Source organism: Elgaria multicarinata, chromosome 12 (genome assembly GCF_023053635.1).
Source record: "Elgaria multicarinata webbii isolate HBS135686 ecotype San Diego chromosome 12, rElgMul1.1.pri, whole genome shotgun sequence".
In the NCBI taxonomy this organism is placed as follows: Eukaryota; Metazoa; Chordata; class Lepidosauria; order Squamata; family Anguidae; genus Elgaria; species Elgaria multicarinata.
In genome coordinates this window covers 24,856,383-24,878,439 of record NC_086182.1, presented here as the reverse complement: position 1 = coordinate 24,878,439, position 22,057 = coordinate 24,856,383, and the positions used below count along the sequence as shown (strand labels likewise).

General features: G+C 44.2%; 1 protein-coding gene across 3 annotated transcripts in view; it reads right to left on the bottom strand.

The window, feature by feature from the left end:
• Window positions 1–22,057, bottom strand: part of FLI1 (Fli-1 proto-oncogene, ETS transcription factor) — a 117,555-nt gene that overhangs the window by 9,451 nt on the left and 86,047 nt on the right. For all 3 annotated transcript variants that reach the window (XR_010026035.1, XR_010026034.1, XM_063139125.1), the window contains exons 4-5: window positions 18,344–18,547; window positions 13,133–13,201 (exon numbers count right to left, since the gene is read on the bottom strand). Coding sequence is in view for 1 of the 3 variants with exons in the window: in XM_063139125.1 (XP_062995195.1) it covers window positions 13,133–13,201; window positions 18,344–18,547 (273 nt within the window). In the remaining 2 variants the exon portion in view is untranslated. The remainder of the gene's footprint in view (window positions 1–13,132; window positions 13,202–18,343; window positions 18,548–22,057) is intronic.

Below are 22,057 nucleotides of genomic sequence, written 5' to 3'. Positions count from 1 at the left end.
ACCTCACAGGGTTGTGTGAGAGGGAAAAAAAAAGATACCACTCCATTTTGTTGCCCCCAGCACATTAGACTGAAAGCAACAACAATACCGTCTACTTAGCTACTATGGCTGATTGCAATTTATGGGAATCCATTAATATACCCCAAATTGCCCTCTAGATGTGTTGGACCACAACTCCCACAATCCCTAGGGTCATGTTGGCAGGGGTGATGGGAATTGTAGTCCAACACATCTGGAGGACCCAAGGTTGGGGGAAGGCTGCAGTTCAAGAACTTAGGTGCAACCCTATCCACTTTTACCTTTGAGAATAAGTTCCTCTGAACTTAATGGGTGTGGGTGTTACTTCAAGTAGACATGTATAGGGTTGCACTGTAGTTTACGTGTCATTTGAAGGGCTACTTCCTTTTTCTTGTTCTGAAGCTACTGCTATTCTGTTTCATTTGGTAAGCCTGCACTGTAGTGTTACAGTTTCAAAATACAACCTTTCAAAATTCTTCTTAATTTCGGGTATCAGCCTGCACTTGGAAACTGCCAAAGGGTTTCAAGTTGAAATGAGTGTTCTGACTCTGTGTAGCCATCAGGCTCCTGTACGGACATTCTAGACCTTTTGCCTTATAGAAAGGTATTTGGGAGTGGGCAACAAGGCCACTCATGGGAAGAGGAGGAAAAACTAAGCCTGATCCTGGTGGGTGGCCCTGCCTGCGGCATTTCTTTAGCGATTCGTTTAGTAAGTTCTACCTCACCATCAGCATTATTGTCCCATGGCAGCTAAAAGACAAATAAAATAAAAATAAAATAAAATCACAAACAAATAACAAAGATCATCATTGTATCAGGTCCATGTGAGAGAAGGGGAACCTTCAGATTACACAGGTCCCAAGCTTAATATTTTCATTCGAGTAAAATAAACTTTGACTGCCTTAGAAAATGATTGAACGCATTAAATCACACGGCCCATCTGAGCTGACTTGTACTTTAGGTCTGCGCTGCTTTGCAGCGACTTACAATGCGCATTCCCACTCCTACCGCAACGTTTCTGGCCCCCGGCCTGCTTCCCCACCCAGCGCCTGGCAAGGAGAGCGAGGAGAGAGGGAGGCATAATGAAGCTGCTGTTAAGGACATTAGGCTCTAACTCCTGGCAGCGATGTGCTCCTGAAAAGCAGCTGGTTTTTCACATGCTGAGCGCCACAAGAGGCAAGATTTGCACAGCACCCATCAGGAGGACTTGCAGCGACTCAGTTTTCCAGCCCGATCGTTAAGCGTTGACAGTGTCTTTATTCCACACTGTTCCTCAGGAGCTCCATCAAGTTTAAACCATATTGAGTCCACACTATTTACTTTTCAGATAACGTTATTGGAAGGACAACAGGCACAGGATGCAGGGCGCTGCGTTTCTGCACTCCTCTAAGGGTTGCCGCCTGGCCCAATTTTAAACTGGCCTGGTTGCGGGTTGCTTGGTTGGTTCTCCCTCTGCTGAGACAGGCTTTTAAAGTTGGGTGGGCAACTAGCAGCCCTCAGGCTACACGCAGTCCTCACCCTAATTTCATGCAGCTCTTGACCGAATTTCAAAAGCCCTCTGCAAGGGATCAGTTCAGACATCTGGCAGGGGCGATTTGTCCCTTCCCCAGCAACTGACTGGGCAGGGAGGAAGCGGGGAGTGGAGGGTGAGAAGGAGATGGCTGAATGAGAGAAAAGGGGGAGGAACGCTTTGGACTCTGCCCTGCCAATGTCGGCATATGGCCCCTGAGCGAATGCGGATCTTGATAGAAAAAGAAGAGGGTGAGGCGTATGTACCATAGTTCAGTGGTGGAGCACATGTTTTGCATGCAGAAGGTCCCAAGTTCAATCCCTAGTGAATCCAATTAGCAGGTGATGGGGGAAGACCCTGATAGTCACTGGTAGTCAGAATACACAAAGTAGAACATAAGACGAGCCATGCTGAATTGGACCAGGGGTCCATCTGGTCCAGCATTCTGTTCAAACAGTGGCCATCTGGCTGCCCACAAGAAATCCACAAGCAGGACACAAGTGCAACAGCACCCTCCCACCCATGTTCCTCAGCAACTGGTGTACATAGGCTTACTGCCTCTGATACTAGAAGTCGCATTGAAGCATCAGGACTAGTATCCATTGATAGCCTTCTCCTCCAGGAATTTGTCTAACCCCCTTGAAAGCCATCCAAATTAGTGGCCATCACTACAACTTATGGTAGCAAATTCCATAGTTTAACTATGCGCTGTTTGAAGACGTACTTCCTCTTATCTATCCTGAATCTCCCACCAATCAGCTTCATAGGATCACCGCGGGTTCTAATATTTTGAGAGAGTGAGAAAAATGTCTCCCTATCCACATTCTCCACACCATACACAATTGTATACACTTCTATCATATCTTACCATCCTTTTCCCCAAGCTAAACAATTCCAGCAGTTGTAACCTTCCCTTTTAGGGGAGATGCTACATCCCCTTGATCATTTTAGTTGTCCTTTTTCTGCACTTTTTTCCAGCTGTACAATTATTATTTTTTCCAGATGTGGTGACCAGAACTGTCAACACTATTCTAAGTGTGGTCACACCATATATTTGTATAAGAGGAAAGGAAAGGAACCTCTCGTGCAAGCACTGAGTCATTACTTACTCTTGGAGGGACGCCAGCTTTCGCTGATGTTTTCTTGGCAGGCCTTATAGCGGGGTGGTTTGCCATTGCCTTCCCCGACCATTACTACCTTTCCCCCAGCTAACTGGGTACTCATTTTACCAACCTCGGGAGGGTGGAAGGCTGAGTTGACCCAAGCCGGCTGCCTGAAACCAGCTTCCGCTGGGATTGAACTCAGGCCGTGGGGAGAGTTTCAGCTGCAGAAACTGCTGCTTTACCGCTCTGCGCCACACGAGGCTCATATATTTGTATAAAGGTAGTATGATACTGGCAGTTTTATTTTCATTTGATTTTCTAATTATGCCTAAAATGGAGTCTGCTGTCTGCCTTCCCCCCTTCTTTTATAGCAGCCACACACTGGGTTGACATTTTCATTGAGCTTTCCACCATGACCCCTAGATTTTTTTCTTGTTTGGTCACCACTAGCTCAGATCCCATCAGATCATACTTGAAGTTTCAATTTTTTGCCACAACATGAACCACCTTTATACTTGCTTACATTGACCCACATTTGCCGCTAGGTTGCCCATTCTCCCAGTCTGGAGAAATCCTTTTGGAGCTCCTTACAATCTCTTTTTTGTTTGAACCACCTTAATTAGTTTGGTGACCACTTCTCTGCTCACTCCTAATTCCAGATCATTTATGAACAAGTTGAAAAGCATTGGTCCCAACACAGATCCCTGTGGGACCCCACCATTTACTTCCCTTCATTGGTAGATTGAATTATATGGTTGAGTCAATATTAGAATCCAGTCGTCCCCCCATCTTAGCCCAGTACTGTACCCCAGGGATGGGGAACATGTGGCCCTCCAGTTGTTGATGGACTACAACTCCCTCAACCCTCACCATTGGCTTTGCATTGCACCAACACTTCTGTTTTACATCACACCAGTTCCACATTTGTGCAGTGGGCTCACTGGATGGCAGCATGCACGGACAACTGCAGAAAGGCACCTTGGAGCACTGTTGCATGGTATACACATGAGTAGCACACAGAGACCTAATGCAAGCTAGACTCTCTCTCTCTCTCTCTCTCTCACACACACACACACACACGTGTTATGCAGAAACAAACCATCAGGAAACACAGGCTGGCCCTTCTAAGATCTTTTTGAATGCTCAAACTTAGCCCAGCCAGCTCATAACACCCCCCCCCCACATGTGCAATAACACTGCCTGCCGTGCACCCAAGGCAAAGAGGGAGGGGGGAAGCCCACTTATTTTGCTAGGGGGAAAGGAAGGATAATGGTTACTTAGAAAGTGCTCCAGACAAGCTGTCAGGTTGAATTCAGAGAACTGGAGTCTAGCGCTGGGACAGCACTGGCCTGCCGTGATCCCCTGTGAGTAGAGTTTCCTGCCTGCTACAGCTCAGAGACAACGAATCTTTGTTTCCAGAGAGTTTCTTTTTCTTTCCCCCCACTTTCCCCCCCTCTTGTTGGTGAAAAAACACACGGCTGCCTTCGAAGAGGGTCAGGGAGAAAGCAGACACAACACTAACTCCGGAATTTCAAAGGAAAACATATTTAAAAAACACACACACCATAAGAGCAAGCTACTGTCTCTCTAGAATCATAAACCCCCTACTTTGGACCACAGAATCATAATAAAAACAAGCCCCAAAGAAATCAGTATGTGCGTGTGGCTTTCGGTTGCAAAAGCGCTAAAATGGATTCAGGCCATTTTGTCATGAAAAGAAATGAAAAATATCGTACGATATATAATCAGAGGGAAAGACAGTTAAAATGTAAGAGGGAAAAAACAATGGTATGTGTGTGTGTATTTTAAACAAAACAATACACCAACCTGTTAGGATGGCTTACTGTATTTACAAAAGATGTTTTAAAAATCAACGTATTACCGGAGCTTACGGGGATTTCTTTTTCCTTAAGGAAAAGGTCTTTAGCATGGTCCCTTTCCAAATGTAACACTATTTCCATTTTCGGCTTCCGAGAATGAAATTTGAGAATGAAGGGCCAAAAAAGACATTACTTTAAATCTGTATATCCAGTAGGGATGTGCTCCGCTTCTAATCAGACCGGCGAATTAGAAGCGGAGCGGGGGGGCTTCGCCTGCCCTTAAGGCGGAGGCGAAGAGGATTGGGGGGCCGGTGGAGCATGGCGAAGAGGATCGAGGTGAAGGCGGATCCTTCGCCTCGATCTGGAGCTCCGCCGGAAAGGTAAGTGGGGTTTACCGGGCCTTGCCGCTGTCGCTGTCGCCCGGTAACCCCCCCCCCCCGCCCTCCTCTCCCTTACCTGCCTCCGTCCGCGGTCTGTCGGCGTTTTCAATTGAGCCCGCGGTTCAACTAGGAAGACGCCGACAGACCGCGGACGGAGGCAGGTAAGGCCCCCCCTCCCCCTTGGTCCCTTACCGGGCTCAAGAGGAGGATAGAGGAGCTCTGGGCTCCTACACCTACCCTACAGTAAACATTTAAGACATAGCTACTAGATAAGTATATAAAGTAATGTCTGTTCTGGTCCTCAGTGGATGGTCCAGACGGGTAGATGTCAGGATACAGAGGTGAAATCCAGCCTGACAGTTGGAGTTCTTGGGTGGCTGTAGGTCAGCCACTACTTCTCAGCCTCAGTTTTCATCTATAAAATGGGAATAGCTGTAGCCCCTAGGCATACATTTATTGGGGGAATAAATTACAGATATGCTTCACAAAACATTTGTACACTATTTCCCTAATCCCCAAAACCTTTTAGATCTGTAGAAATTTGCAAAACTGCTGTGAGCACCACCACCACATGCCAATCAGTGGATTACCTGTTGTGTCCATGGATTTTAGACTGCTTCTTATTCAGCATAAACTTTTGTTTTGTGACTATTGGACTCTGGAACAACATCTCTTTAATAAATTGCTGGTGGTGCAATACAGTTAAGGCTTGTTTTAAATATAGGTTTTGTCAATGTCCAGTAGTTGCTTCTTTTGAGGGGCAGATGTACACTTTGCGTCAATGATGGCAATCCCAGCATGGTAAAACTATTGTCTTTTTGTGCATTTATACCTCGTAGGACCTACAGTGATATTTGTTGTGGTATTTTGGATAATGTGAAATAAAGAGCAAGAAATAGCTGTATGAAAGTGGTATATGGAATGTTTAATGTGCCCTAACAGTTAGTACTGCAGTAGTGTGGGATGCTATTACACAGGTAAGTGTTGTACTAGAACTGTCTTTAATATTCACTGATGTACCTGTTCTTTAAAATTATTTACCTGCTTCAATGGTCAGTGTAAATGGATTATCCATGCTCTTTTGACAGTGAAAAGACTGACATTGTAAACTGGAAGGATAAACTCTCACCTCCTATAATGCAATGGTTTGAAGACTTCCCAGAGTTTTCAGTATTTGAACAGGTTGCATAGAGATACCACCTTCAAATGGATACATTTTTTTGGCAGGGATATTTGGTCGTTTTTGTTGAAACCTATGTATAATTGCTAGAAAGTTGTATGCATTCCATATGTATTCATAGCTATGGTTACACACAAATCCATGTACATATATCACTCAAAGAAGCAGTTGGGGGAGGAGACCATTTCACAAAACATCTTCTAATTGAAATTTCTGGATTATTTTCATGGATTTTGGGTTGAATCTTTGGCCTTAGCTAGACCAGGCTATATCCCGGGTCAAACCCCAGGATTGTCCCTGTGCATCCACATGATACACAGGGGATCCCGGGATCAGGGAGGGATCATCCCTCCCTTGCTCTGGGATTTAGCCCTCCCCTTTGGGCCTGCTTTTTCCATGGTCTCAGGCTGAGCCCGAGACTGCAGAACGTGTAGCCTGTTTGGACAAGGCTTGACACCGCTGTGCACGATTACTCACGCAGAGCCGAGAGCTGCGCCCATCGGGGTTAGGGTGGGGGGAGCAGGGAAACCAAATTAAATTTAAATAACCCTTACCTTCAGCGCACGAGTGTTCGTGCACTGCCAGTCCTTTAAGAAAATTTTAAAAATGGTGGGCGCAATGCCTCTCTTCCTGAAGTCGTCATCCCTAACGTGTAAACGGAGGAGGTATCTTGCGTTAATCACAACACGAGATCTTCACTCCTCCGTCCCGGACTTTCAGGTAGGTCTAGCTAAGGCCTTTGTTTCTTCCCAGTCCTAGAACTCTCAGACCAGTGTGAGAAGTGCAAATACTAACTCTTCACATTCTACAGCAAGAATAAAAAGAGGAGCTCAAGTCACCCAAAATCTCTCTTGCTTGAACCTCGAAAGCCAACCTTAAACAAAGCCAGTGGAGTTCCTTAGGTCTAAAGCCTAAAGGTGCATCTAACCACATTCAGAAAAACTACATTCCATTTTGCATTCTCATACTGAACTCTGGATTCAGCGTGTTACATAAATCATGTTATAGATTGCTACTTTCAAACTACCAGGCCATCTGGCTACCTTGTCCAAAGACAAGCACTTGTGAAGTCTCCCATTTCCTTATGTTCCTTGAATGGCTGCAATATCTTAATGAAGCTGCCAAGCCATGGAAATGGAAACAGATTCTTTTCCATTAAAACAAAATAAGCAGATAGGCCCAAATCATTCTACTTAAAGACAAGAGAAGCCTCATTTCATTTCTAAGAAAATTGTTCTTCGGCCAGGAACGCTGAATGATTATCATTAGAACAACAAGGCAGCTGAAGACAATTTGTACTGAGGACGCTAAATACCGTACATTTGAAAGTTTAGGATGCTTGCTAATGTGGAATCTCAGCCAATGTCCAGAGAAGGCTGGGCTAGATCCCAAAGGAACCTGCCACATGAACCACAAGACAGACTGATGTGGACGCAGCCAGACACAACCTAAGCATGTTCCTCAGCAATCCCACAGTTACATATGGTACTGCTGTGAACCAGATACTGTCTTCATTCATGGCTTGGCTGCCGGCAGTGAATTCTGATTAATGGCCAACTAGGAACACATATCATACCTACCTGCTAGGGTGGTAGCTGAGACCAGGGCAGGATCTACACTACTGCTTATAACGGTTTATAATGGTTATGACAACTGTTCAGGCCCAGGACACATTACTTATACTGTTTTCATAAAGTTTTTAAAGTGTTATATCCTGCTTGGTGTAGATTGTGTGGATGGGGTGTATGTGGAATCATCTCTATGCTACAGATGTATCCTGGTTTAGCAGTCATTCCTGCTCCCTGTTTATGGTCTCCATAAAACAGGAGTGGGAAGCCTGTAGCCCTTCAAATATTTTGAGACCACAAGTTGACCACTCCTGCCATACAGCTAGGTTTTGTGACTCCTTGGCATTTGGTCTCCCCTGTGCATCCCCTGTGCGGAATGCCCTTCTGTGTATAGAAGTTCGCCAATTCAGGAGACCACTTCATCCCTCTGATAATGTGGCTTCTAGACCAGAAAAACTTCTGTCCTCACACACACATTGGTTATTGAAAACCTAGAATAGAGTGTACATATATGATAGCCATATTGGAAGAAAGTGTAAATTGCTCCAATCCGCTTGAGCAAATATGGGATCCATTTGCTAAACTGTGTAAATCTTAATTTCAAGAACCGACAGCCAAGCTGTTATTGATTTAATGATACATTCTTCTGGTTTAAATTGAATAAATTTATGGCAGTGGCAGTGGGATACACCACCACCCTGACTTAGTTTCTCAACAGTCTCAGAAGGGAGTTCTCCCACCCCAACATCAACTTTTTAAAGCACTCCTAGTATTTAATTTATTTATTTTGCAGGAAATTCGTCTCATTGACCATAAGCCTTTTTGTCAGGGGTGAGGAATTGGGATAAGCTTTCCTGTACATAGTGTGCGAGTCAATACAATAATAAAATATAGCCTTTTGAATGAGCTCTACAAGAACACCTAGTGCTTTTGTTCATAAATACTGCACCCCTAAGTGGCAGAAGTTACAATAAATTACCAAAAAAAAACACCCAAATAAAAAAATTAAAATAGAAGTGTCACTTTTACAGTCTGATCTCCCCCTCTCTCTCTCCCCCTCCCCCCTCTCTCTCTCTGCTTTCCTTCCTCTATTTACAGTGGTAGCACCTGTCTGAATCTAGAAAAGAAGAAGCCCGAGCGTTTGGGTGAGGTTTATGGGTGTATGTTTACTGCCTGCAGATGGAGGCTCTGTGTTAGTGTGTTTGCTTTGTTCAAACAATCTTTTATTATTATTATTATTTTAAATAGATAACTATTCAGCTGGAGATGGGAGCCGGGCTGGAGCTGGATGAGCTTTGTTGCTACCTTGCAAACGTGTTTTCTCTTCGGACGGCTGAGGCGGCTCGGAGGGGTGAGAGCCGGGCAGGCAGTCTGCTCAAGTGGATGGCTGCTTCGCAGACAAAAGCAGCACCTGCAAAGTTCAGCCTTAATCCCCTAGGCATGGGCTGTTTGTGTGTGTGTGTTTCTATCTGTCTCCAAGGCAGATGGCTGAGGTTAAATGCACAGCGGTAGAATCAGATAACATCCTCTAGCAAGGCTGAAGCGACGCATTACAGGAAACACGAGGATGACACCCAAAACGGCATCCACAAGTTGAGCTCCCACCCTTCCCCCTAATGTGTATGTTCCCTTACCTGTAAAGCTATATAACCACATCATATCTTCCCCCCCCCCTTCATCTTTCTTAGCAGCTTCCAGTGATGTGGGGTGGAGGAACATGAATGGCTACACCACTGTGTTGGCATCGGCATCTCATTCCCGCGAAACCCTGCAGCATTGCTGCTGCGAAGCAGAAGCAATAACATTAGATGGCATGAGAGACAGTGGGCTACAAGCCCAGTGGACTGGTGGCCACTTGGCTTGTTAAGTCCACCCCTTGCCCTGATGAGGGAATGCTTACCAATTCGCCCACTTGTATAACCCCAACTAAGGCCATCAGTGGCACATGAAAAAACAACGTGGTGACTTTGGTGCAAAGGAAAAAATTGCAGTAAATCAACACTTTTAACAAGTGCAGTTTTGGAGAAAAAGCCTGCTGTAGCTGAGAGTTCACTGCTGCGTCATATAAACAATGCAGTGTCACTGTGCAGCCACGATAGGATAAACAGAGCATATAGACACACACACACCGATGGCTATATGCTACCACTGGGATCAGAAGCAGTATTATAATCGAGCAGGTCTGTTATTGAAATCATGTTCAGCAATTGTTTTTATCTATTTAATTTGTTCAAATTTGTACCGTTAAATTTTTTGGACTATGTTTTATTATAATGTTGTATTATAAATTCATTATAATGTTGTAGTTTTTGTATTTTCTTGTGAATTGTTGTGAACTGAACAGAGAGTTTCTGGTAATGGGTGGTATAGAGATGATTATGATAATGATGATAATTAATAATAATAATAATAATAATAATAATAATAATAATAAGTTGTTATTCAACTCAAGCAGTGTCTTCTCCAATTGATCAATAAGCATATGTTCTGCAAGCTTATATTTCCAATAGATATTTGTTTTGTTTTGTTTTTTAAAACAGAAACTATTCATCTTTGGTGTGTGCGTGTGTTTACAGAGTTAGAAACATTCTTGTAATGTTACAAGAGATACGGCCTCCTTCCACCCATCCCCCAATTTCCTAAAGTCAAACCCATCAGCTCACGGCGAACCTTCAAGGTTGGCAAAAGTTAAACTGAAACAGACCCTGCTTGCTTTTTTCTCCTGTACATGGAGAGACTTTGGCCTATAAAGCCCGGGTGAAGCTGGGATTTAGATTAAGTGATTGTTAGGGGAAATGGAGTCAGCTGCTGCAGGATGTGGGAACCTAGCAATACGATGAGACATAACCTTTTGCAGAATTGATTTTATATAGAAAATGCCTGCATCGTGCTGAAACAGACAGCCACAATGGCATGAGTTTGCTAAAGTACAGAACGCCCCTGCCACAGCAGAGCAGGCGATGGTGGAGTGTTACATGCCTGGAAAATCGGAAGAGTGACAGAAGTTCACTTGGTTGAACTTCATTCATTCCTCTAGGCAAGTCCAAAATGTAACTGTCAGGATGCCACCTGGCTGACTTCAAGCAAGCCTTTCCCAAGATGTGTTGGACTGCAACTTCCATAATCCCCAGCCAGCATATCCACAGGTCATTATGGCTGGGGTTGATTGAAGTTGTGATCTAGCACATCCAGAGAGCACCAGCTTAGTGCAGTGCAATCCTATGCACGTTTTTTTTTTTGTTTATTCGTTCAGTCGCTTCCGACTCTTTGTGACTTCATGGACCAGCCCACGCCAGAGCTTTCTGTCGGCCGTCGCCACCCCTAGTTCCCCCAAGGTCAAGTCCCTCACCTCCAGAATATCATCCATCCATCTTGCCGTTGGTGGGCCCTCTTCCTTTTGCCTTCCACTTTCCCTAGCATCAGCCTCTTCTCCAGGGTATCCTGTCTTCTCATTATGTGGCCAAAGTACTTCAGTTTTGCCTTTAATACCATTCCCTCAAGTGAGCAGTCTGGCTTTATTTCCTGGAGTATGGACTGGTTTGGTCTTCTTGCAGTCCAAGGCACTCTCAGAATTTTCCTCCAACACCACAGTTCAAAAGCATCTATCTTCCTTCGCTCAGCTTTCCTTATGGTCCAGCTCTCGCAGCCATAGGTTACTACGGGGAATACCATTGCTTTAACTATGCGGACCTTTGTTGTCAGTGTGGTGTCTCTGCTCTTAACTATTTTATCAAAATTTGTCATTGCTCTCCTCCCAAGAAGTAAATGTCTTCTGATTTCTTGGCTGCAGGGGCCAATTTACTTTTGAGCAAAAATGTTTGGAGGTGTGCAAAAGCACTGAGAGTGCACTTCTATCAGTGAATCTACTGGTAATAGTCACAAGAGCCACACTCCATTGAATGCTTCTCAGAGCTAGTTTACATGCCACAGCAGAGTCACAAAAAATGGCTCTCTGTCTCTACATCATGGAAAACTCTCAGAATTTGTTCGTCTCCCTGGCCACTGTTGTAAAACAGAATGTGGGCCTAGATGGACCTTTGGTCAGATCTAGCAGATGTCTTCTTAAGTTTGATGTTATTATACTTTCCAGTTTCACCCCAGAATCAATGGGTCGTTTCGCTTACCTGTTCTGGAAGTGAACACACTTGGGTGCATTACAGAGCAAAATATGCATGCGCCCACCCACCCACCCATCCACCAGGTCACTACCTCAAAGAGATGCAAACTATATTCTTAGCAATGGGATGAAAGGGATGAATAGGAAAGCATGAACGCAAAGCAAATGCAGTCACATGTATTTACACTTTGGATTTCATTTTTTTAAGGAAGGGGCTAAAAGACAATGGTTGGAAGAAATGCTGGATTTTTTTTTTTTTAAGGATTTCAGACCAAACATTCAGACCAAACATTTCAGACCAAACATTTTTAAGGATTTCAGACCAAACATTCCCCCCCAACAGAAGCAGATATTGTATTGTATTTGTAAGTATATACAATGATGTTAGGAAACTATGCCTTCAACACTTTATCTGCTTATCAATATCGACTTCCAAAATATGACTGTTATTAAATTCTTCATCCCCCAAAGTCAATCCAGAAGGGATGGCACAGACATTCCAAGATCAGCACCTCTCTAAAAAGCCTTCCAGATATTTTGGACTATGACTCCCAGCACTCCTGACCACTGGCCATACTAGCTAGACTTGATAGGAGTTGAAGTCCAAAACATCTGGAGAGCATTGTGTTGGGAAGGCTGTTCTGGAGGAGATAGGATGGAAAACATCTGAAAGGGCAGTAGAGATGAAGAATAGGATTTGGCCTAGAGTGATCAGGTCCTTTAATTTAGCACCCGTTATAGGGAAAGGACTATTCCAAATTTGGTGGTCACTACACATGTGGATGGTCATTATATCCAATCAAATGGCCGAGTGGCGGCCTTTGAAGATGTGGCACAGCCATTTCTTTGGCTTTTTGCTTAACTTTGGTATGGTAGTAATGCAGACCTAGAGAAAGAGGAAGAAGGCAATGAAAAGGAAAGGCCCAGATGGCTACCATTATGGTGGCCCGATATCCTTCCTTGCAGAGGGACACTCCTCCGTAAAGTAGGATACTTGTGCAGTCCAAGTCCAGGGCTGTGCAGTTCAAGTCCAGTTTAGAAATAAAACAACAATGACATAAGAAAAGAGAGCAGGACCAAGACATGGCCTAATGACACCTGGGCAGCAAACAGAGTCGGCACCTAGGTAGCCAGAATCTACCCCACTAGGGCAAGATGCACTTTATTTCTATTTAAATTATAGGAGTTTCCAAATTTGCATATCTACCTACAAATCAGTGTATGCAAATCGGCATCTTCTTCCGTCCTCCTCTTAGGCTAGCACGCAGATGCAAAGCCACACTGGGAGGTTCAGAATGTACAACCTGAAGGTGAGAAAACATTTGCTTCACGTCCAAAGTGAGTTCTGGTTCTCTATTTGTTGGGGTTTTTTTCACATTGAAGGGACCAGACAAATGATTAATAGGACAGGTAAAGAGCAGGCGGGAGAAACTCACCTTCTTTGGTATTGAGTCGAGAGGATGGCTCCGTGTGGGCTTGGGTGTTGTAAGACAGCAGTGAGCTACCTGGGAGAAAGAAGGAGAAGGGGTTAAGCCCAATACAAAAAGGAGGAGTTTTGCAATGGGAAATGGAGTGATATTTCAAAAAGAACCAATGCTTCCTGTTCACCATGCATCCCATAATATTTGCACAGCCCTCACCTCTATAATAAAAAAGTGGATGTCTGTCTGTCAATTAGTGCCGCAGCACCAACACAATGAAACTTAGATACCTGAAACTAGCATGCACACAGTAAGGATACCCTAGGAGTGTGCATCTTTGCATTTTTTTAATGCATCAATTAATTTACATTTATTTTAATATGTCCTTATGTTCAATGACTGCAGTATCATCTTCAGTCATGAGGTGGCAGACTTCCCTAAGCAACAGATAGCTTTGCGGATGATACAGTCTGAAGGCACAGGGAAGTACTCCAAGGGGGCAGGTTCAAATGGTGCCCCCTCCTGCTGTGAGGCAGCCCCCTCAGGGGGAATGCAGTGCACAGACCCTTCCCTCAGGGGCTAAAGGAGAGCACTGTGGCGGGGCCATGCCTAGCGATGCCAGTGGGCTTCACTGTGGGCCCTGTGGTTAGCTTAACCATGCTTCTATGTGGTTAGCAGCACTAACCACAAGCCATATGCTCACACATGACACCGTTAACCCTGTCCGGTTCCCAGCTTTCTTAACCACACGCTAACAATAAAGCAGTTAGACAAGCACCTGAGTCCTCTGAATGCTCTGCCCCTTATCCCATCAGCCCTTGCGCTAAGAGAGCTGGTAGTTGTTCAATTTAGGCTATTTAGGCTGCTCTATATTACCAACTCTATGATTTTGGCCTCTTAACCACAGCTGCTTCGCATAAGACACCTTAAGCCAAAGTTAGTGCTGCTAACCCTGCTGCAGAACAGGTTTAGTGAAGCTGACCACAATGTGGTTAGCGGAGGCACCTGGTTAAGGAAAATGCATGTCAGACGACAGCGTTAACCCTGCTGTTTAACCCAAATCCCTTAACCAGCATGGTTAACAGTGTTGTCTGAATGGGGCCTGTAGAATATTAAGGCCTATTCTAACTCATACAAAGTGAGGTTCATCTGCTTGGTGATGATGACGATGATATTTATTTATACCCCACCTTTCCCCAGTACTGGGACTCAAGGCAGTTTATAAAATTAAAACATGTACAATTAAAACATATAAATATAAATTACAAAAGTTAAAATAGAATTAAACCTACAGTAAAATTAAATACACAGATTATAACTGAAGACATCATATGTTTGTTTTGCTTTCCATTCCAAATAAAATGGACAAAACAAATTCCGGAAGATTACTTTGTTGAAGCTACTCTACATGTTCCAAATATTTACAACTGGTATAGCTCTCCTGGGACCGTACCACTTTCAGAATGGAGATCACACATTTGAATACTTCTGCACAACAAAAGAATCTCATGGCTGTGGAGAGAGGTTTGCTTGTTCATTTACATGGGGAAGCATTGAAAATATAGAAATTCCCCATGCCCATTTTCTGAAATGGTATAGTCCTGGGTGGCCTGTACAATTTCTGAATGTTTAGGTGACGTATGGATCCACTGCAAAAAAGAAAAGAAAAGAAAAAAGAATCCTCTGACAACTTAAAATATTAAGATATTTATCAGGTAATAAGCCGTTGTGAGTTACAGCGAATTTAGGAGGTTGCCCTGAACTACTTTTTACTCAGGGGGTGAAGGAAGCGACATGACATAAACACAGGACTGAGGTACAATTTGGAATGTCTGCCTCTCAAATGGGACAAAATGGGTGGACAACGTTTATAAAGAGCACAGATACCTTATCTTCCTGGTGTTTTGTGCGTTTGACTTTGTTCCTCTCAAATATCAGTGAGGGAAATATTTGAAGCCTGACACATTTTTCTGGCTTATTGAAAATGGATCCTGATTTCAAAGCTCAGCACGACTAGCACCAATGAGTCACGCAAGGGACAAGACATCCTGGCTATGCAGTTGGAAGTGCAGACTGGCATATTGAATTGGGCTGGGGAGATGGGAGGTAGGCAGGGTGGGGGGTGGGGGAGTGGGAGAGAAAGTTACCGTTTCAGCAAACTTGTCAGATAAAGTGAGGGCCACTTTCGGCTGAAAAACCCGAGCCGGGCGGCCAAGAGGGAAAGAGTTGCCCCAAGTTTATTGCTCAACGTTCTCTCACCTTTGCCCGACAGTCTGAGGTTTCTGGTGGGAACACCAGAAAAGGAAGAAAAATGTGTTTCCTATTAAGACGTTTAAATGAAAAAAGAGAGGGGAGGGAAGAGGAGAGGAGAGAAAGGGGGGACCAGAGACAGCAAGACTAAAAGGGCATTGAGGCAGACGGAAAAGCCAATCCTAGAATCCTTTTTGGGCGGCTTTCGAAACCTAAAGGAGCAGAGATGGAGTGTAATTCTGCCTGAAAAAAATTGAAAATCACACCCCAGTCTAATTGTATTTTCACCCCTAATTCCAGAGACGTGGAGGCTCATTGGCATTATATTGGTGTGTGTGTGTGTGTGTGTGTGTGTGTGTGTGTGTGTGTGTGTGTGTCAGTTTGCACATGTTCAGTGCAATTGTTGCCTTACTATTTCCCTACATCCAAGGTCTGAGTCCTGATACTGAAAATAGATTCTGGGTAAGATCTTTGTGAGTCTGGCATAATCCCACACTTAAAAACAAACAAACAAACAAACAAACAAACAACAACACCCCAAAAATCCCTTGCATATGTCATTCTTGAGCAAGCATGATGGCAGGCAGGAGCAGTGGCAGCCCTCTGAATAATTGGCTCTAGCTTCCATGTGAATTTTTCACTCTTCCCCAAAGCAATCCTCTGCTCAGAGCCCTGGGCCAGAAAAATAAAGGTGGGCCCTTCCAGGATGTTGGTGCCCTGTCATTTGCCCAAGGATGCCAACTGTTGGTACCAGCCCTGACTGCAGCAGTAATTTCAGCAGTGAAATAATTCACTTCTCTGTTCACCTGAAGCCCTCCAGATGTTGCTGGACTACAACTCCCATCAGCCCTAGCCCTCATGACCATTGTGAGGGAGAATGGATATTGCAATCTGACCACATCTATAGGGCCACACATTCCCCGTCCCTGCTTTGGTGAGAAGTCAGGGCCAAACTACAAATAAATAAATCTGAGATTTAGGGCTTCTTTGATCTTTCTTTCTTTTAGAAAAACCAAAAATGGAATCACAGAGGAAAAACCTTCTTAACACTTCATTTCCTCTTCCTCCCCCTGGGATCTTTTTCTTGCTGAAAATTCTCTCCCCATCCCAGCTATTTTTATCCCATGGGCAAAAAGAAATGTAGCTCACTCCTGTAAGGTGTGTGTGTGTGTGTGTGTGTTTGTGTGCAATAAGCAAGCATGAACAGAGAATCCTGATTTTCAAAAGTCCACTCTATTTATTTATTAGATTTATATCCCATCTGTCTTCCATGGTGGAACTCTACATGTGGTTCCCAGGTGGTCTCCCCTCCAATCTCTGACCAGAACTAGACCTGCTTAGCTTCAGCACGTGTCTTCTGACCATGCTTTGGGACTCTAGGCATCAAGGTCTGCTCAGGAGGACCCAACTATCCACACTCTGCTCCTGTTTTGGCATCTTTTTCAAGCATCACAGGTGAATCAGCAGTAAACAACACTTGCCTCTTCCAACATTCATTTTTAATGCTGATTTGCTCCTTGTCATATGCAGACCTTATAGGAGGAGCACATCCAGGATTATTTCTGGCAATGAACTAGTGGCAAACTGTCAGCACCCGTACAACACACATCTTGCTTCCCAGTAACTAACGTATGAAATCGCTGTACGTTTTCTGTTAACTGGTGCCATGCGTAAACATTCCCTCAGCTTAACTCTCAATGGCTCAACCATCTGAGACAGGCAGACACTGCATGGCAAAATAGTCTGTTGAGGCAGAAGGAGGAAGTGGTTGATCCCCTATGCAAGCAGCTCATCCGGGATTCTTGCTCTCTCTGCCTCGAACCAAATTGCTGCTCATACACTCCAGTAGATTAACGTGTCCGTAACTCCTTCCGTAAGGAGTTAACTTCGAATAGAAAGAGCTATCTCCCTGAATGCCTTTTGTAGATCAGAGACTCAACACAAAAAAATCCACTGGAAATTAATTCTGGAAAAACAATAAATTCTCTTCAAAGGTGTTACGCCACAAGGGAGTTACCCAGAAATCCAGAAACCAGACTGTCATTAGGCGGTCGTAAGAACAGCTGCTTGGAAGGGAGTCATCACCAGTAGGATGCTTGGCCTATGAGCACGGCTTAATGAGGACAAGGCTTCTATATATTTGTCAAAGCATCCCAACTGTAGCCAAAGATGCCAGCAGTCAGCGAGGCGACGACAGAGCCTACGGCCCGCAGGCTCATCCAACAGGCCACCCTGCAAAGCAGAAGAGCTGCAAGGGAAGAGGCGCCACTGCATGTTTGCGAGTCATTGCATCATGATGGGGCAGGGGAAAAACAGTGTGGAAATGTTAGTGCCAAGTCAGATGTGGGTGGAGAGAAGACACAGTAGAGACATTGTTGAATTTATGATTGCAAAGCAACTGCACCCAAGCAAAATACATTGGGAGGCAGGCTAGAAGGTTGCAGAACTGGAGTTTATTGCCAAATCTATGACCATTTGGGTTGAGTATGGATGGTTGTTGAATCATGGGTTATCGTTACATGCAAACCCTACACTATGGTTTAACTATGGGCCGTGGCGGCTCAGGGCCAACGTAATTGGTGGGATGGAAAGGGGGTCACTGGAAGCAAATCCAAGGGTGTCTACTGAGATGTACATCCCATGAAATTCAATGGAGCTTACCCCTGGCAAATGAGTAAAAGATGGCAGCTTAAAATACATAAAATGCCAGAGACAATGGAAAAACCTTAGCGAGATGCTGGAAACATTGTGATGTGGGGGTTAGGTGAGCTTCCCTAGGGACAGCATTCCAAAGCCAGGGGGCCACCACCAGAAAAGCCCTTTCTCTTGTTGACACCCTCTGAGTCTCAGAATAAGGATGCAGTTGAAGAAGGGCTGTCAACCTGTACACAAACCAAGGCAAACACATCACTCACTCATTCACTCATTTAATATGCCAGTCATACAACAAGAAAAGAGAGCAAAGCAACCACTTACTTTCCCTGAGGTAACTGAGGTGTGAGAGCAGAACTTCTGTGTTGTAGAGGGAAGTGGTCCGGAGGAAATCGTCCTTGTTCATCTTGCACAGTTCTTTTCCATCCATGTTTTGGAAGAAGTTGGTGTCAATCTCCATTAAGCCATACTCCTTTATGGCCCACTCCAGCCACTGACGTACATGTTCCTGGGACCATAATGTGGGGTCTGTCAGAAGAAAAGGGGTGGTGGTAGCATTTCATTTATTTTATTTTCTGTACTTTTAAACCACCCACTAATAACGGAAATTCTCCAGGTGGTGTGTAATACATTAAAAACATTCAGTACAAATAGGAAAACACACACAGATAAAAACAGCACAGAATAAAACCAATCAATACTTTATCAAGGTTTCTGCTTTTGAAAATCGTTTAAAATGTTATTCCCCCCCTAATAATATTTATTTAATTCAACTTATAGCCTGCTGCATCACAAAGGCTCCAGATAACAACATGTGCTCATTTTCCCATTCTGTACCTTTCCGATTCCTTGCCATCAAAAGCCAATTGTAATAAAAACATTGCTTCTGGGTGATGCTCTGGCCTCGGGACTGGGTGTGTGTGTGTGTGTGTGTGGGATTCCAGAGGAAGAGAATTCCAAAGCTAGGGGCCGGGAGGGGGAGCCATCACTCAGAATGCATCTCAGTCCAGTTTCTAGTCCTGTTGTTGTTTATTCGTTCAGTCGCTTCCGACTCTTCGTGACTTCATGGACCAGCCCACGCCAGAGCTTTCTATCGGCTGTCGCCACCCCTAGCTCCCCCAAGGTCAAGTCTGTCACCTCCAGAATATCATCCATCCATCTTGCCCTCTTCCTTTTGCCTTCCACTTTCCCTAGCATCAGCCTCTTCTCCAGGGTATCCTGTCTTCTCATTATGTGGCCAAAGTACTTCAGTTTTGCCTTTAATACCATTCCCTCAAGTGAGCAGTCTGGCTTCATTTCCTGGAGTATGGACTGGTTTGATCTTCTTGCAGTCCAAGGCACTCTCAGAATTTTCCTCCAACAGTCCTAGCTTGGTAAATATGTACGAGGAGGTCCTTGTTCTATCTGCCTCTCTCAACGTCTCTCCATTGTCCACACTAGGGGCAGGCAACCTTTTGGGGCCTTGAGCAAATTTGACAATTTTTTTATATATATATATAAACTGCCCTGGAGGCAGCACCACAAAATGGCTGCCAACAGAGGCATGACAAAGGACAAGTAACATGCCCCCAAAGCTGAGTAAAAACCTATTTCACAGCACTCCCAGCTGCCGATAAGAAAATGTGTTGATACTTTTAAAAACTGGGAGGGGTAAGGCACCTTGATGGCCACCAAGAAAAGTGCACAGGGGAGCATTGCTAACCCTAAGCAGCACCATGTTGAATCAGGATGTACTGGTAGACCCTTGGGTGATTTGCAATAGAACAGTGGGGGTCGGGTGGGAGGACGGGGTCTGAGTCTCAGTTATTTAACTGACTTTCCCCAGGCTCCTGAAAATAATGAAGAACAACATGTGTTGTTCTTATTGTTTTATTATGATTTTATTAGAATGTAAGCCTATGCGGCAGGGTTTTGCTATTTTATTGTTTTACTCTGTACAGCACCATGTACATTGATGGCGCTATATAAATAAATAAATAAATAATAATAATAATAATAATAATAATAAGAAGAAGAAGAAGAAGAAGAAGAAGAAGAAGAAAGTTTGGAGTGACAAGAAGCGGACGTTTTTTGTGGAAGGATTGTGAGCTCAGCTCACTTTTGGTACTGTAGACAAATTCCTAGGCTCAGAATGTGCTCATAGGCACTCTGATCTCCCATTCTAAGTGTCTGCTTTTTACATCTGGCTCTGCTTGGAAGATCTTGGGCTTCTAATAAGAAAGAACAACATCAAAGTAGATCTGACCAATCTGAAGTCTCCCTGCCCCATACTGACCCACTCACATCACCCTTTTTTTAAAATCTCTGTTCTTTTATTTTTCTGAAACTGCCCTTGCAGGTCTCCGGAAGCTAGGCAGCTACAACCAGCCAGTCCTGATGATTTTGGCCCCGTGCGTCAGCCCATTACAAATTTTGTACAGATGGTTATTAATGTTTTTGGAGAGATGTTTATTGCTGAGCTCCAGAAAGTAGTAAATTCTATGAAAATGACCTCCTCTCACTCAGACAATTTTGCTTTATATGTCTGAGTCATATTTCCAGACTCTACTGACAAAAACAAACTTTTACTCCCACCCACTCACTCTCTGCTTGCAATGTTCGCCCTGCAGAGTCAACACAGATGGAAAAAGGATGAGATGCACGATTCAGTTCATGACTGCATATTAACTGCCAGTTAAGACCCAAGTAGAGAGCTGTTATCCCTGGCGATTTCACCAGGGAACCCTGTATGTCCTTCACACAGACTGGAGGGGCATAGGATACCGACTACATTGGGCAGTACTCGGCTTCCACAGGTTCTGTTTTGCCTGCGTCACTAATCTGTTGTGCAACAGGGCATTTCTGGCTCTTAAAATAACCCCAGAAACTAGAAGGAATGCTAATTTCTGAATCAGGACAGGTCAGTGGAGTTCCTTTCTGTGAACTGTGCTGACCTGCCCACTTCGGAAGTTATCCTAAGACTGGGACATAGAAAGCTGCCTTTCTGTTGGTCTGTCTTGCCCAGTATTGCCTTCTGTGTCTGGCAGTGGCTCTCCAAGTTCTCTAGCAGGGACCTTTCCCATCATGCATCACTTTTTGACCTGGTCCTTTAAACTGGAGATACCAGGGATTGAAACTGGGACCTTCTAACCACAAAGCACATGCTGTGTCACTCAACTATGGTCCCTGCTCCCCAAACTATTCTTTTTTTCTGACAATGTTTTCCCCCAAGAGTTTACAGTGGCCACAGTGGACATAACACAATGGACCCATTCAGAAGACACCTTAAACCATGGCTTTAACCATGGTGAATTAGGCTTTTTGCTTTATTCACCATGATTAAAGCCACATAAACCAGGGCTTTAACCATGGTGTCTTCTGAATGGGGCCAGTAGGTGTAATGCTAAACCATGGTTTAGCACTATGGCAAAGACCTGCACCTCCTCCCAGGCTTGCACACTCCCCTTCTCCTTCTCCTATGCAGCTAGGGAAGCAGTTCCTGACCTTCTATGTCTGTTTTCGTTAGCCATGTCCATCATTCTGTCCCCATTCTCCACTCCCAGGGGTCCCATTGATTTCATTGGGTTCAACAGTATGTTTGACAGGTTTAGACCCAACTCATTGTCTTTTTGCCCCATTATTCTGGATGGGAATGGTGAGATGGCATGCCCTGTCTTTTCTAGGGTTCTTAAAATTGTATTGCGATGTTATTTTAAATGGCTGGTTGAAAAGACTGAGTTGGAAGTAACTCAATTACTGCTGGAAAGATGTCCATTGCAGCTAACTGGAAAAAACAAATCCAAAATGAACGCACTTCTACAATGCTATATAATAATTTGGAATAATATTATTTTGTCAAATTTGATGTACCACAGAAGGTCATTTTATGAATAATACATTTGTGGGTGGGTGGGGGGATGGACAGTATTTGCAAAGCTTTAGAATAATATTTTCCAAGAAAATATTCAGCCATATGGCTTCCCCCCTTCTTCATTGCAATATTCTATTCTATTCTATTCTATTCTGTTCTGTTCTGTTCTGTTCTGTTCTCTCTTTCTC